The sequence below is a fragment of the Lynx rufus genome, unplaced genomic scaffold, assembly GCF_022079265.1.
Source record: "Lynx rufus isolate CCGP_SWC_20201006 ecotype Redwood Valley unplaced genomic scaffold, mLynRuf1.p SCAF_3, whole genome shotgun sequence".
Classification (NCBI taxonomy): domain Eukaryota; kingdom Metazoa; phylum Chordata; class Mammalia; order Carnivora; family Felidae; genus Lynx; species Lynx rufus.
In genome coordinates, this window is record NW_025814845.1 from 6442295 (window position 1) to 6456692 (window position 14398).

At 43.4% G+C, this 14398-nt stretch overlaps 1 protein-coding gene across 3 annotated transcripts in view; it reads right to left on the reverse strand.

The window, feature by feature from the left end:
* Positions 1–8182: 8182 nt before the first annotated feature.
* The window catches only part of RAB28 (RAB28, member RAS oncogene family), an 87201-nt gene continuing 80985 nt past the window's right edge, over positions 8183–14398 (reverse strand). The window contains exon 7 of one of the 3 annotated variants that reach the window (XM_047091597.1): positions 8183–8892. In XM_047091597.1, the coding sequence (XP_046947553.1) occupies positions 8797–8892 (96 nt within the window). In that variant the 3' untranslated portion in view covers positions 8183–8796. Of the gene's footprint in view, positions 10429–14398 lie in introns of all 3 variants that reach the window. The other 2 variants (XM_047091598.1, XM_047091599.1) reach the window with 2 other exon arrangements.

Consider the following 14398-nt stretch of genomic DNA (forward strand, 5'->3'; position numbering starts at 1 on the left):
ATAATAACATAAAGGCAAATACAGAAAGTTATACATAGGATGCTCAACAAAGCATAGTTTCCAGTAACAGTGAAAACTTGGGAAAACAACGAATGTCCATAGATAGAGGAATGATTACATAAGTTATTGGATTATCCACTCAAAGACCAGGAAGCCATTAAAACTGATGTGTGTTTATGTTATGGATGTTTACCTATGATAGCACTTAGTGAAAAACATACATGGCAAAGCGAGTTATTTAATGTAATGCAACTCATTATTAGTATAGCCTCTGGACTTGTGGACTGATGCACAGAGAGATCTAGAATGTGGCTTTTCATCAAAATGTCAATGATAATGAGCAGGGCAGGGGTGACTGTAACCTCTTTATTTTCCTCTGTATTAAGTATTTTACAGTGTGTTAAAATAATTCTTAAAATTCTATCTCATATGAGTGGACTTGTGCTATGAGGCAGGGATCCAGCTTTATACTTATTCCTTACTGCTGGCTAGTTTTCCTAATATTACTTGTTGAGTGATACACCCTTTCCCCACTGATTTGAAAAGTCATCTAATGCTTATTGCTGAGAAATAGGAAGGTTATTCATATTGTTTAAAAATTACCACTGGTATACAATATTATAGTAGTTTCAGGTGTACGAGATAGCAATTCGATATTTTTATACACAATCAAATGATCACCATGACAGGTCTTAGTTACCATCGGTCACCATACAAAATTATTACACTATTGACTGTATTTCCTATGCTGTACGTTCCATCCCCACGACTTATTTATTTTATAACTGCAAGTCTCTACCTACCAATCCCCTTCACCTATTTATCCCATCCTGTCACCCCCTTCCCCTCTGGCGACCACTAGCTTATTCTCTGCACCTAAGAGTCCGTTTCTATTTTGTTTTGTTCACTTGTTTTTTTAGATCCCACACAAAAGTGAAATCATATGGTATTTGTCTTTCTCTGTCTGACTTATTTCATTTAGCATAGGACCCCGTAGGTCTGTCACAAATGACAAGACCTCATCCTTTTTTACAGCTAATGTTCCACTGTATGTACATATATACATAGCACATTTTTATCCATTCATCCATCGACTGGACATTGGCTGGTTTCCAGATCTTGGGTGTTGTAAATTATGATGCAGTGAACATAGGGTCACATATACCTTTTCAAATTAGTGTTTTTGTTTTCTTCAGAAAAATACCCAGAAGTGGAATTATTGGATTACATTCTAGTTCTATTTTTAATTTTTTGAGGAACCTCCATACTATTTTCCACAGTGGCTGCGTCCATTTACATTCCCACCAACAGTGCATGAGTATTTTAGAATATCTATATAATCAGAAAAATGACAGAGGTCTTCTCATTTGGAGACTAAACTTAGTCTTAGGCAATAAGAAACTCCAACCTGACTTAATGGAGATTGCAAATATTCATTATTTTTAATATATCTATACATGCAATCCACTTAAATGTTCAGTCATGAAAGAAGTTTGTTCATTCATTTGAAATTGCTTAGTAAGCACGTACTGTGAATCAGCCACAGGGATGCTAATAAGTAAGGAGTATCACACAATACCTAAGAAGTCAGGCTTCTGGGGTATCTGGCTGGCTCAGCTGGAGGAGCACGTGACTCTTGATCTTGGGGTTGTGTGTTCGAGGCCCACATTAGGTGGAAAGAATAAATTAATTAAAAAAGAAAAAAGAAGTCAGGCTTCTGACTGAGCCCAGCAGACCTGGGTTTGGATCCCTGTTCCATCATTCCCCAACTGTACAACCTCCTCCAACAAGTTATTAAACTGCCCTAAGCCTCAGTTTCTCCATCTGTCAGAGAGAATACAAATGCCCACAGTATTGGTCGCCCAGCACTGTGAAGCAAATTGTCCCAAGAGTTAGTGGCCTAAAACAACATTAATGACTCATTATCTCTCCTCGTTTCTGTGGACTTTGGAGACACCTCAGCTGGGTGCTTCTAGCACAGGGTCTCTGGTGAGGCTGCAGCCAAGTGAAAAGCCAGAGGATTCACTTCCAAGCTGGCAAGGGGCGGTTAACTGTGGGGGGGAGGTCTTCTCGCAGTGGCCTTCCCCACACTGCTGCTTGAGCGTCCTCGTGGCATGGTGTCTGTCTTCCCTCAGAAGGAACAACTCGAGGGACCACGGTGGAGGCTGTACTGCCTCTTGAACTCCATCACGTCTGCAGTATTCTACGGGTCACATGGGTTAGCCCCGATTCGGCACAGGAGGGGAGGACACAGGATGTGAATACCAGGAGGCGATGGTCACGGGGCCATCTGAAAGGCTGGTCACCACACAGGGCACTGAGAAGATGTCTACAAAGAGCTCAGTAGACCTGCTCTGCATCCATAATGAGCCATGGTGACGACAAAGAGCAAACAGAACCGTGCTTCACAAATGGGCCCCAGGAAACTGGGCCTGGAGACGTCAAGTGGTGCCACTCATCACACAGCCCATTGGTTGTTGAGCCAGCAGAAGCCGTGGGTTTTCTAACTTGCCTCTTCAGGGTCTCTCTTTCCACTGAGAAAATCCCAGTGGAGACCCAGAGGAGAGGGACCACTTGCTAGAATGAAGCAGTCACCAGAGTTGAAGACGAACGGATGTCACAGAAGCAAGCATGGGGAGGCAGTCAGAGGTTCTGAATGTCAGGCTGAGGAGGTCATTGTCCTGTCATGGAAGAGGCCATGGGGAGCCACTGAGGAGTTTGGAACAAGAGTAACTTAATTCAGACCCATGGGTCAAGTTCATTCTCACAGCTGTGTGCAGCACATTGTGGAGGTCTCTGCAGGAAGCAGGCTGTCGGAGCAATCCGGGCATCAGGGGATGAGATACGGTAGCTAGGAGTCCTAGCCACGTGTCACCTGTGGATTCAGGTTAGTTAAGGACTGAGGTGGCCAGGTCACCAGGATTAGGTGACAGTGGCTCACTGAGCTGGCCTGTGCACAGTACCGATGACATCTGCCCCTCCAGCCCAACTTCCAGCCCTGAGCCTCACTTCAATCTACAGTGTGGGAGGCCCAGGCGCATTCAATACAACTTGGAAACAGCACTTTAAAACAAATAGTCTGCCTTTCCTCTCGGTTCCAGCTCTCTGGGGTGGAAAACTGATGCGATGAAGGACCAGACAGAATGGAATGTATGCGGTTCTGAGCTCGGCCCAAAGGCCCCACTCTACAGAAAGGTTCACTTCCCCGGGCTGATGGTGTTGGGAGGGAGGGTGCCCCAGGCCAGGCTGTCAGTCCAAGCCTCACCTCCCCTATCAGATCTGTCCTGACCGCTCCCTCACGCCGTCCAGACAGAACTTACCCTCAGCGCCCCTCACACTGTTTAGCAGCACGGCTTCTCTCCTGACACCCAGGATGCCATGACGCCCTGGTAACTTGAGGGCAGAGAACGCATCCCTGGGCATCGCATGTCCCTAGGGCCCAGTATGAACACCAGGGTTTTGCTAAGTAGAAGTCTGACAAATAATTCTCCCTCCTAATTCCGTCAGTTTTACATCCAGACGCTAAGGTTTACAGTCACAAGGGTGGCCATCTGGCCACCAAAGGACTGAATGCACCACCGCCATGAGCTGCCATTCATATCACAAGTATAGTAGATTTATCACCCATTTTCCAGGACAGTAAAATGCCTTGTTCTAACAAAAGACGTCTTTCTTAATTTTTTTTTTTCAACGTTTATTTATTTTTGGGACAGAGAGAGACAGAGCATGAACGGGGGAGGGGCAGAGAGAGAGGGAGACACAGAATCGGAAACAGGTTCCAGGCTCCGAGCCATCAGCCCAGAGCCCGACGCGGGGCTCGAACTCACGGACCGCGAGATCGTGACCTGGCTGAAGTCGGACGCTTAACCGACTGCGCCACCCAGGCGCCCCCAAAAGACGTCTTTCTTAAAGAAAGATGGAAGCAAAGTGACTTGAGAAAGGAACATTTTGTTTGTCCAATCGGCCCAACAATTCTATGATGGGTTAGAATTGGCCCTGTCTATACCTAGGTTTTATTGGGCAGATAGAACTTAAAAATTGGATTGGAATGGCTTTAGACAGAGCACCCCAGCTTAACACCCACTCCCTATTGTCATACATTCTTAACCATTCTTTATTCATTTATTTACCTACCTAGTCCCTGATGGCCCACGAATTTGCAGCCCTGCAATGTGGCACACTCCCCAGAGCAATGTCTTCTTTGGGAAGCAGCTGTTTGCAAGGTTCTTTCTTGACCTGGACTGAAATCTTTCTATAGCTTCTGCCTACCCATCCTACTTCTGAGGTCCTATAGGTTCTACAGTAGAAGACTCATCTTTTTCTAAACTACAGTGTTTCACCTACTTAGAGAGTATGATCAGAGTCTCTCTGAGGCCTTCCCTTTTCCATATTAAGCATACTGTCTTCCTTCAACTGTTTCACAGGACACTGGATCCCCTCACCATTATCAGAACATGCCCTGTCATCCTCTTAAAGAGGGGTACTAGGAAGGGGGAAAATGCTGCAGGCATGGTCTAATTCCTTACAGTGCGAAGTGTAATCCAAAAGCCTGCAGCATGAAGTACCATTTAGGAGCTTGTTGTAAATGCAGAACCTTGAACCACCCTACCTGGGGTCTCCTGGATCAAGATCCTCCAGATGATCTGTACGCACAAACCACCTTGAGAACAAACTCTCTTGGCATTAATGTAGCCTAAGATAACATTAGCTTTTGAAGGTGATTATGTCCCACCGTTGACTCTGATTCCTGTTATCTGACATCCTTATTTTGCCACACACACTGCTAAGCCACATCTTCCTATGTTGGCTTCATTGAAGCGTTCAACAGGGTCATTACACTTTGAAGAGTCGTACATGTGCCTGGACTAAGGTCTTGAGGACAAAACACAGATCATGTTCACCCCTGTCTTTGGTTCCAAGCAAAGGCCCCGGTACGTAACAGTTGCTTATGTAAGAATTAAGAAAAGAATAAATCAACAGCTGAAATGAGAAAGGAAATTGAGTCACGCTGTTAAAACAATTTGTGGCATGACTGGATCCGGGGCTCCGCTTCCGGGACTGGGACCCTCCTGCTCGTCACCTCTGCTCCCTTGACATCAGCTCTGTATCTGGGCAGCCCCCTGCTCTGTGTTCTCAAGACGGCTGCCATGGCTGCTCGGGGCCATAGCCTTGCTCATTCAAGTCCAGTGGGCAAAGAGTCATCTGGAAACCTCAGGGGATGGAAACTTTTTTCTTTTCTTTTCTCTTTCCGAAACCTCAGCAAATGTCCCCTCCAGTTTCATTAACTTTCATGGAGTTATCCACTCATATCTGAGCCAATCCCCGAGGCCAGGAAAAATTAATATCCTAATGGGCTCAAGCCAGTGAGGATCCACTCCTAGGGCTTTGAGTGACTGGAAATGGAGGAGGGCTCCACCAGGCAACCAGGGAACACTGTGGGAGGTGTGGTGGCGTGGCTGCCGGGGAGGCAGTGAACAGATGTCTACCACAATGCTCGGTAGGTCTGCATTTCCGCGGCCTTTGAGTCTTGCAACGGTCTTCCAGGATGGCCAACATTACAGCAATCACTAGCCTGGGCGATGGCCAGAAAACTTTTCTATTTCTAAATTTGACACACAAATTATTATGCTCCATCACATTGTTTCAGCGATCGACTTTAAAGGGCCCTGGCTTACCTCCTCCTGGAATAATAAAGCAGTCGCAGGAGTTCTTTGGGCCACTCCAAAAACCACTCCAGAGCGGTTTGCCACACATAATAGAGGGTGCACTTGAAAGGCAGCATCCAATGACCAGTTCTGGCTGAAAACTTTTGTGTTTTTTGAAAGTTCAATAAGCAACAGAAGTGACCACAATGCGTTTGAAACTTTATAGCATGTGTCTTCAGGAGACGAAGTGCCTAAAACTAGATGGAAAGACTTGTAATTTTTTAAATTAAAAACTGTAGACAGGAGAGGTAACAAAGTAAAATAAGCATGAATCCTACTTTTTTCTTTCAAAAATAAAACCCGAGGTATGGGGAAAATTGTAATATGGAATTCAGAAATCTGCTTTGGCCATATGTTACACTGCATGTTCGCTGTGCCTGCTCTCCTTGGGCCAAAAGGCTCTCAATGATGGGTCAAGCTTAGGTGGGGAAGACAAAACCGATGGGACCAAAGGCGCAGGGTGGGGGTGGGGGGCACACGTTCTGTCCTCAAGTCAGGGATCAGAGGGCAAACTTAACCGCCACCAGCCTCTTTAGACACTAGTGGTCTAGGTGGTCGGTGTGCGAAGGTGGAGGGACCAGCGGTGGACATCACTACTTCTCGAGACACTCAGGCCAGGTCAACTCCCCACAAGGAGGTCAGCTTTGTGATCTGCACAAATGGAAGGCAGCCAAAATCAGTACCCAGCCTTGTCCATCCCGTCTCAGAAATGGTTTGTGCGGATCCTGGCTCTACCACGTACTCAAGGAGGGAATTGGTTATAACCACTCCCTCTCAGCTTTGGGGCCCTCGTGTGTAAAATGAGGGCAATGATACTCATGTTGCAGACTGATGTGAGAAAAAAATTAAAAAAAAAAAAAAAATAGCTCATGTGACAAGTGCCTGAAAATGTCCAGGACAAAGCGAACCCTACAAAGACCATTCTCCCTCCTGCCCCGGCTCAGTCCCCTTCAGTGGCTCTAACTTTATAAACATACAACTAAAGTGCTTTGGTGTGATCACAGACCTTTCATAACTTCTCTCTGCCTTTGCTAGAATGCGTGCAGCACTCAGCTTGTACAATCATATATATTTTTCAAGTCATACCTTTTAGTGCTGCAGTAATTGGATTAGGGGGAAAAAAAAAACTGTGAAAAATCTTCCAGTTTTCACACGGACGTAAAAACAACACGAAATGACGGCAGGAGCATGGCTTCATCTCCTGCTGAACGTACCGTCTTGGGCAAGTTTAGTTTAATAGTAGATTTAATCACAGCTTTTACAACAGCAGCAACAACAAACATTTCTCCTATTAGATTGTAAGATCCTTGAGAGTTGAGCTCTCTTTTATTCAAACTTCTATTCTCCTGAGGAACATAGGGAGAATACAGTGTCCGTCGAAGCCTGGCCAAAATGGTAGGAGAGGCTGAAGGGAAGGATAAAATGAAATACCTTGAAGGGCTTATTGCCTTGCAAGGCTGAAAAGGCTGCTTAATTGCTAGAAAATAAAAAACAAAGAAACCACCGTTGAGAAAGCGTGGACTTGTTGCCTGAGGACTACAGAAGTCACGATTTTTTTAAATTTCTTCAACTTCAAATCACTCTTGAGAAAAGGTCACCCTGGCCTCGAGACAGAAGGTTTCCTATCGGGTCTAGCTTTGATTCCATGACCTCTGGGAAAGCTCCTTCTTCTCTCCAAACTTCAGTTTCCTCAACCACACAGGATACGAAAGAACAAGTTTTCTAAAATCCCTTACAGCTGTAAAATTAGGTGTCCAAGACTTCTGTGCGTACTTGTGGCAGTAAGTCTCCCCCGAGAGAGGCACCCCCCCCCCCCCCGCTAGACACTCCCGGGACAGACCTGGACTGTCTTCCACAGGCTCATGGCTTCGTAAGCAATAAAACACAAGGATGCAAGTGACTGTGATTCAAGGTGGGAAGGGGGAACGGCCATCCAAGAGGCGCTCACGCGGAATGTGGGCCGTGCAGACGAGGGCCAGCTTCGTGGCGGGGCGGCATCCGTGCCTGTCTCCGGGTGGTGAATACGAAGCACGCACTACGCCAGACAGCGTGCCTCAGTACGAAAAACACCACACAACCGGGCCTGAGAGAAACAGAGCCAGGCCCTCACAGTGCCTGAGGCCGGCTGGCAGGAGGCAGACATCTGGAGCGGGAGGGAGGCCAGGCAGAGGGACCTGGACCTCAAGACGGGAGGGCAGGGCCTCCAGAAGCACACAGGAGCGAGCCCGCGCTCGGCCTGTGCGCAGGCGGGCAGGGCACGGGCCGGCGGCGGGAGGAAAGGCAGACGGGTGGAGGGTGGAGCCCCTGACGTTGCCAGGCTGCAGGGTCTGGACCCGAATCCGTCCAACAGAACAACCTAACAATTCGAAGTGACCGAACGCTTAGGAAACGCGACGTGATCGCTCATCCAGTACCCGAACACACCGTTTACTGTCACTACAAGGCAAACGGCAGAAGGAAAACACCCCCACGAAAAGTAACTGGAATGAGTTTATTTGCAGAAGAACGTCTGAACATCAGGGACAGTCCGACCCACAATGATCCAACAGCAGTCGTGACACGTCCTGGGAGGGCTCTTGCACGGTCGCCGGACCACGTCCGCGTGCAGCACCAGCTGGACAGTTCTCCAAATTCACAAAGCCATCTAACCTGAGTAGTACACAATATAGCATGAGCATGATACAGTAATAAAAATACAATATCAAATACTCACTACTCTGTGAACTATAGCTACTATAGAAACCATTTAGGCCTTTTTTTAAAAAATGAGAAAAAATAGATCTATTAGAGCTTTATTTCAAGCATTTTCAGGTGGATACAACTTTAGATATTTTCACTCACAAGAGATAGCAAAAGAATGCCTTCTGAAGTATCTGTAGATAAAATACGTTACTTGTTTAAATGTTTGCAGTCTGACGCGTACTTTGCCAGGTAGGAGTTCAGAGAAGAGAATGAAACCGTGCCGTGGCCAAATCCTGGCTGCTGACCAAGACTCGTGGAGTTTTCAGATTTGTCTAAAAAAGTTTACATCAGGTGACAGAGAAGGGAGAACGTAAAGAGGACCAACGTTATTCTTTTCCAGTGAAGCCGTCTAAGTCCAGAGAAGGGCCATTTCGGATTCCAAGTGTGCCGTCCAGAAGTGGAATTCCGTCCGGGCCAGGGAGCGGCCTGCGGCTGACTGAGGGAGCTGAGAGGAAAGCGTTAACTGAACAACAGAGATGGCCACGGAGAACACAAGCTTCCAGAGGCGCCGGGCCCACACAGAGGCGAGGGGCAGCCAGGACTACGGGGACAAAAGCAAGCTGTGCTCACTGAACTGCACACATAGAGCTCCTAGGAGGGTTAACAGTTCTTGACATGGGCTCCTGGTTGTAGTTTACAATATCTGCCTTCACCACTCTCTGTCATAAAAGAAAACAGAGTCATTATCAGGACATCAGACCATTTAGAAAGAGCTCCTTAAAGTATATTTTTATTTTCTGAACTCTGGTGAACTCCTGATGACAGACATCATAAATGAAGCCGGAGCGGATATTAGAAGAATCAATCAGAGAACAAACTCATGTAGAGCTCAGACGGTGGGGAGAGAGGGATGTGGGTTTTTGTTTTTTGTTTTTTGTTTTTTAAGGATGGAATATTAATTCCCTTGCCGAGTCTTCCCCGGTTTCATGACGCTAACTTGAGGTCACCAAAAGTCTAATAAAAAATTGACAAATCAACATGCCTTATAATTTAAGGCAAAAGAATTAAAATTAATCATTCAGCATATTTTAATTCATAGGTAAGACCTCATAATTTCGAAGTAAAAAAGTCATTATTTATTAATATTTAAATAGACCATTATTTCCAGCCGTTAACTTTTTTAGAATGTTTGCAGCAATTTGTGAGTTAGTAAGAAAATGTGTAAATGTTAAATAAGAGTCACATATAAAGGAGAAATGTTTTGAGCAGCCCAATTTTTAAAACTTTCCTCCCAAATCCCTAACTTACTTCCAAAGAGCTCACTATTGGGTTATGAATAATGTTTCTAACAAAATACAGAAAGAAAAATTTAGAAGATTACCTCAGATTCGTGTTTTTAAAATAATTTCAACCAAAAGACACTTTTAACTCTTCTTTCCATCCCTCTAACCCACACTTCAAGGAATATCTTCAGTGATGAATTTAGCAATTATGCCCTAAGTAATAATTTAAATTAAAACAGCTCCTTTACTGTTCTCAACTCTATTACTAAGTCTGCACACACGAGCAGACAAAGAAAGGTAATTCAAGGCAAATTTTAAAAATACTCTTTTGATTACCACGCTACTTCAGGAAAAATGGGAAGGAGTGAATAATGAAATAACTGTCTCAATTCTCCACTTCACTGCACATGCAATAAACACAACTATAAAGACAAATATGTTTGAAAGTAACCGAAATGTTATTTTAATTTGTTCCAATTCCTTGTTTAATTTGTCGGTCTCCTGGCAAAGAATCAATTTTCCAAAGTTCTAAAACAGGACTCACACAATATTAATTCCCAATAATGTACAATAATCATTTGAACTTCAGAATAAAGAACAAGATAGCAACCACTAGTTCTCCCGCCCTCCTCCCCCAAGTTGCAATCATTTGCCCATTAATACCTGCACTACTGTACTGAACAGATTCTACTCTGAGCAGAGTTGGTACGTTGGTTATCTTCTTCCGGGTACTTCACTATTTCTGCCCTGACAATATGCTGCCAATTCCGTACGATACAAACAAGATGAGGAAGAAAGAAAAACAAAAAGAAAGAAAGAAAGAAAGAAAAAAATGGAAAGTATGTTCAATGACGATAATAGAAGGGGGCATCAAAGGAGAAAAAGAAATACACACATAACTTTCAACACGTCACAAAAGAAACAGCAGAATATATGCATATAAAAGGAAAGAAAATGAACCAAGACCCAGGAAACGTAATTCTTTGCAACTCTATTTAGTTATTGAAATAGACATGGCTACTGACCCTCCCAGATGAGCTGTGAGTTCTATTTTTGGTGTCACAGTTACACATAATATACGTAGTGCCCAGAATTTCAGAGGACAACAAGGAATTACAGGGCTTTTCTATGCTTAAGCGCAGTGAAAGTACTTAATTCCATCTCCTTCGACATTACTGAAGACCCCTCTTTGTGCCAGTCATCCTGTACTGGGAATGCGCGGGGGAGTTCACAGGCTCTGTTCACAAGGAGCTCTGGACTTAATGGGCAGAGAAACACGTACACAGCTAATTGCCATACAAGATAAGTGCTCTACTAGTGGACTTATACTACACTGTGGGAACACAGGGGAAGGAGTAATTAATTTTCTCTGAAGGTGGGGAGAGGATGCATAAATCCGAGGAAGCCATGTGTCACGATCTTTACATTTAATAATGTCTATTCCTTGTCAAAGATTTAATTTGGAGGCTCATTCCCTCATCCCACACAACCCTTACCTTCACGCTTCCAAATTCCATATAGAAGTAAACAAGCTGCAAAGCATACTTTTCTATCATTTAAAAAAAAAACTCCTGACATACAATATTTAAGCCCAAGAGCTGTTGTTTCAAATATCTAAGTGTCTGGTTGAATGAAAAAGCACAACTAGTTTGCTCGGTTTGGATCGCTATGACCCTGAAGATGAGAAGAGAACGTATCACAAGCAGGTATGATAAACATCCCCTCGAGTGTGGTAGACTTGAAATTATCCTCTCTTGTTTTATGATTTCAAATACCTGATTTCAGAAGAACTCTCTTCATAATAGTATCTATTAACACATATTGAAAAGCACGTTAATCTGGGCAGCTGTTTGTGACGACATTTCTAGAGACTGTGGACAAACAACTGAAAGCAAACAAAGAGGGCGCTCTTATTAGCCTTGGATGGGCTCCGCTCCAGTTCTCTAGCAAGCAGCATTAACTTCTGGACAAGACTCGTGATTTACTAGGCATTTGGCCTGATGCTATCAACAGAAGCATTACCAACTGCCACAAGAGGTATTAACGTTGAACACCATTATCTGACCTCCTCAAACCTAACCGTTTCAGGCCAAACTATGGGTTACAATAAAGAAAAGGGATTTTCATAATCAGTAAGCAACTCATTAATCCTCCGCAATGTTGTTTAAAACCTATCCTATAAACACAACCAGGTTACTGACCTGTGGTCAAAACATTTTGGTTGAAGTATTGACTAACATAAATGAATTGGATTTTCACCATTAATTTTCATCAAATTAACGGAGAACTAACAAGGCAATATCTTTCTCAGAGGCATTGGCTGTCCGACATAAAGCTTTATACGAAGTTTCTGAACTGGAAGTTAGACCAAGGCTCTGCAGATTCAAAACTTTGCTTTCTATGAGGAGAAAAACATAACTTCCATGCAGTAAACTTCATGGTAGGTGATTTCATAGTAGTCAGCTTGTTTACAAGCCACTCAGTGATGTTTTCAGAGAAAATGTTACCTACAAAACATCAACTTCTACTTGTGGAGCCACAAAGTACACTCTGCTATTATTCTCTGCTATTAATCAATGGAGTCAAAATAAAGAAGTGGCCCTAAGGGGAAAGAACACCAGCTTAACCCTTATTTGTCGAAGAGTATTTATGAGTGGATACTGAAAACGAACTTGTAGCTATGTAGAGGGCAAGCAAGAAAGCAACCCAGGAGCTGGGGCCATACGGTGTAAGGAGTGGATAGTCTCGTGGGAAGACACTAAAGATAAATTTGGCCAATTCTGTAATTGTGTCCTTATCCAGACAGCAGCAACACATTTACTATGGTAAAACTCGTAGTCTGTCATGTTCAGGATGTGGAGTAAACATACCCTGAAGGCTAAAACACCTGTCACTATCACTCATTCAAAGCCAATCACTATTCTAGATATCGAAGACATTCAGATAAATAATATATAATCTCTGGTTTTGAGATGCCTAAGAGTCTAGCATGGAACACAGGTACGTAAAATATTAAAGAATATCATGATGGATAAACACTCAAAGTGGAACAAAACTGTAGAGTACCATTTAAAGCATGGATATTGCATTTTTTTAAAGCACAGTACTTTGCACACCGTAGGTATTTTAAGGAAACTACTTTTCTTTTTCTTCCATACAATGTGCCATCAGATGCTGCCAGTAGCTTTCATTACTTTGGGTGAAAGTTACTTTACCGCTTTGGTGCTCACAACTTCCCGGTCTATAAAACACGAGGTTTATATACATGGTCTCTAAAGTCCCACCTTTAGATCTGGACACCATACGAGAAAAGTAACTTTAAAAGGTGAGGAGAGAACGAAAAACATGGGATATGATATGGAGATCCATGAAGCAATGTTCAGTATCCGAGAATTAGAGTAGTATGTACAAAGTGAGTAAATACGTTTCACAAGGAAGACAAGGATGTTCAGGGTAAGAAAAGAATCCCAGTGCAGTTTTTGTGAACGGGTTGAAAAAATTTATAAAGATTAACGTGTAGGTTAAGAAGAATCTATGTTCCTCATGGCTCCTTAAGGAAGATCAGTTTTCAGATACAGCTGAAGAGAGGGACCCTAGGACCAGGGGTCAAACAGTGCTTGAGTCGTACAGTCATGTGCTGACTTTAGTTAAGGCTTGAGCATGCCTACCACATACCAGGTCCTATACTAGGTAAGTTCATATATAGTATGAAAATACTCAGAGGGGACATAAGGAATACATATATTTTTAGCAAGTTTAGTATCTCAGACATGAGAGAAATTTTTGTTTTAAAGAAACTAATGCTTACCAAGTTCGAACCAAACAGAAATACAACAGTTTATTAACTGGCAAGTGAAAAATGTCAAGGCTTAAAAATGTATTAAGAACTCTTAACACCAAGTATATATGGCAAGGCCTTCTTGCAATTCAGACTGAAAGAAGGAAGACACAGGACGATGTATTTTCTTCTTAGATGATCTGATGGATTACTGAAAAGCTAAATGCTGTACGTTTTAGAGAACAGCAATTGGAAATTCGTTCTTTCCCCTAAAGGTCTGACTACTTTGTAAACAAACAAACCAAAAACTTAAGCAACATGGGAAATGAGGACATCTGTTAACAACGAGTCCTAACTTTTATAGGATGCTACAGGAGAAGAGTTGAGGGGAAGGGTGGGGGCAGGGCGGAGAACAGATAAAGGATACAAATGCAGCTATTGCTTAAATCAGGGATTGTGGAAAAGGCATCCAGAGTGCACATTAAGTGTCTAAATAGCTGTCTGTCCCCGCTGATTCTGGGAGCTCCTTGAGGACAAGGACTTTAATGCATTTCTCTCTGTATCCCCAGATGCTGCTGTGGTCCCTGGCATGAAGGAGGCCATCAAACAGTGTCTGCTGTATTAATGAACTGTGTGCCCTTTCTTTCCTCCCTTTTTCCCTTTCCCTTCCTTGCAAAGCTTGCAAAATGTGCTGGTAACTTGTTTTCTAGAACTTCCTGAGAGGAACAATGCAGGTTAGAACTAAAATAGCAGAATCTCTTTACATAATCACTGAATGGAACTAAGACTCTAATCTGATTATAAATACCTATGTCACAAACTCAATTACTAAAGTATCAATTCCCATGTGTCTGCTGGTGAGTCTACCATCCAGCTCCTTCTCCATAAAATAATACAAAACACTATCAAATGTTATACTAAATTCCCCCAGGTATCCTTCAAATGGCATA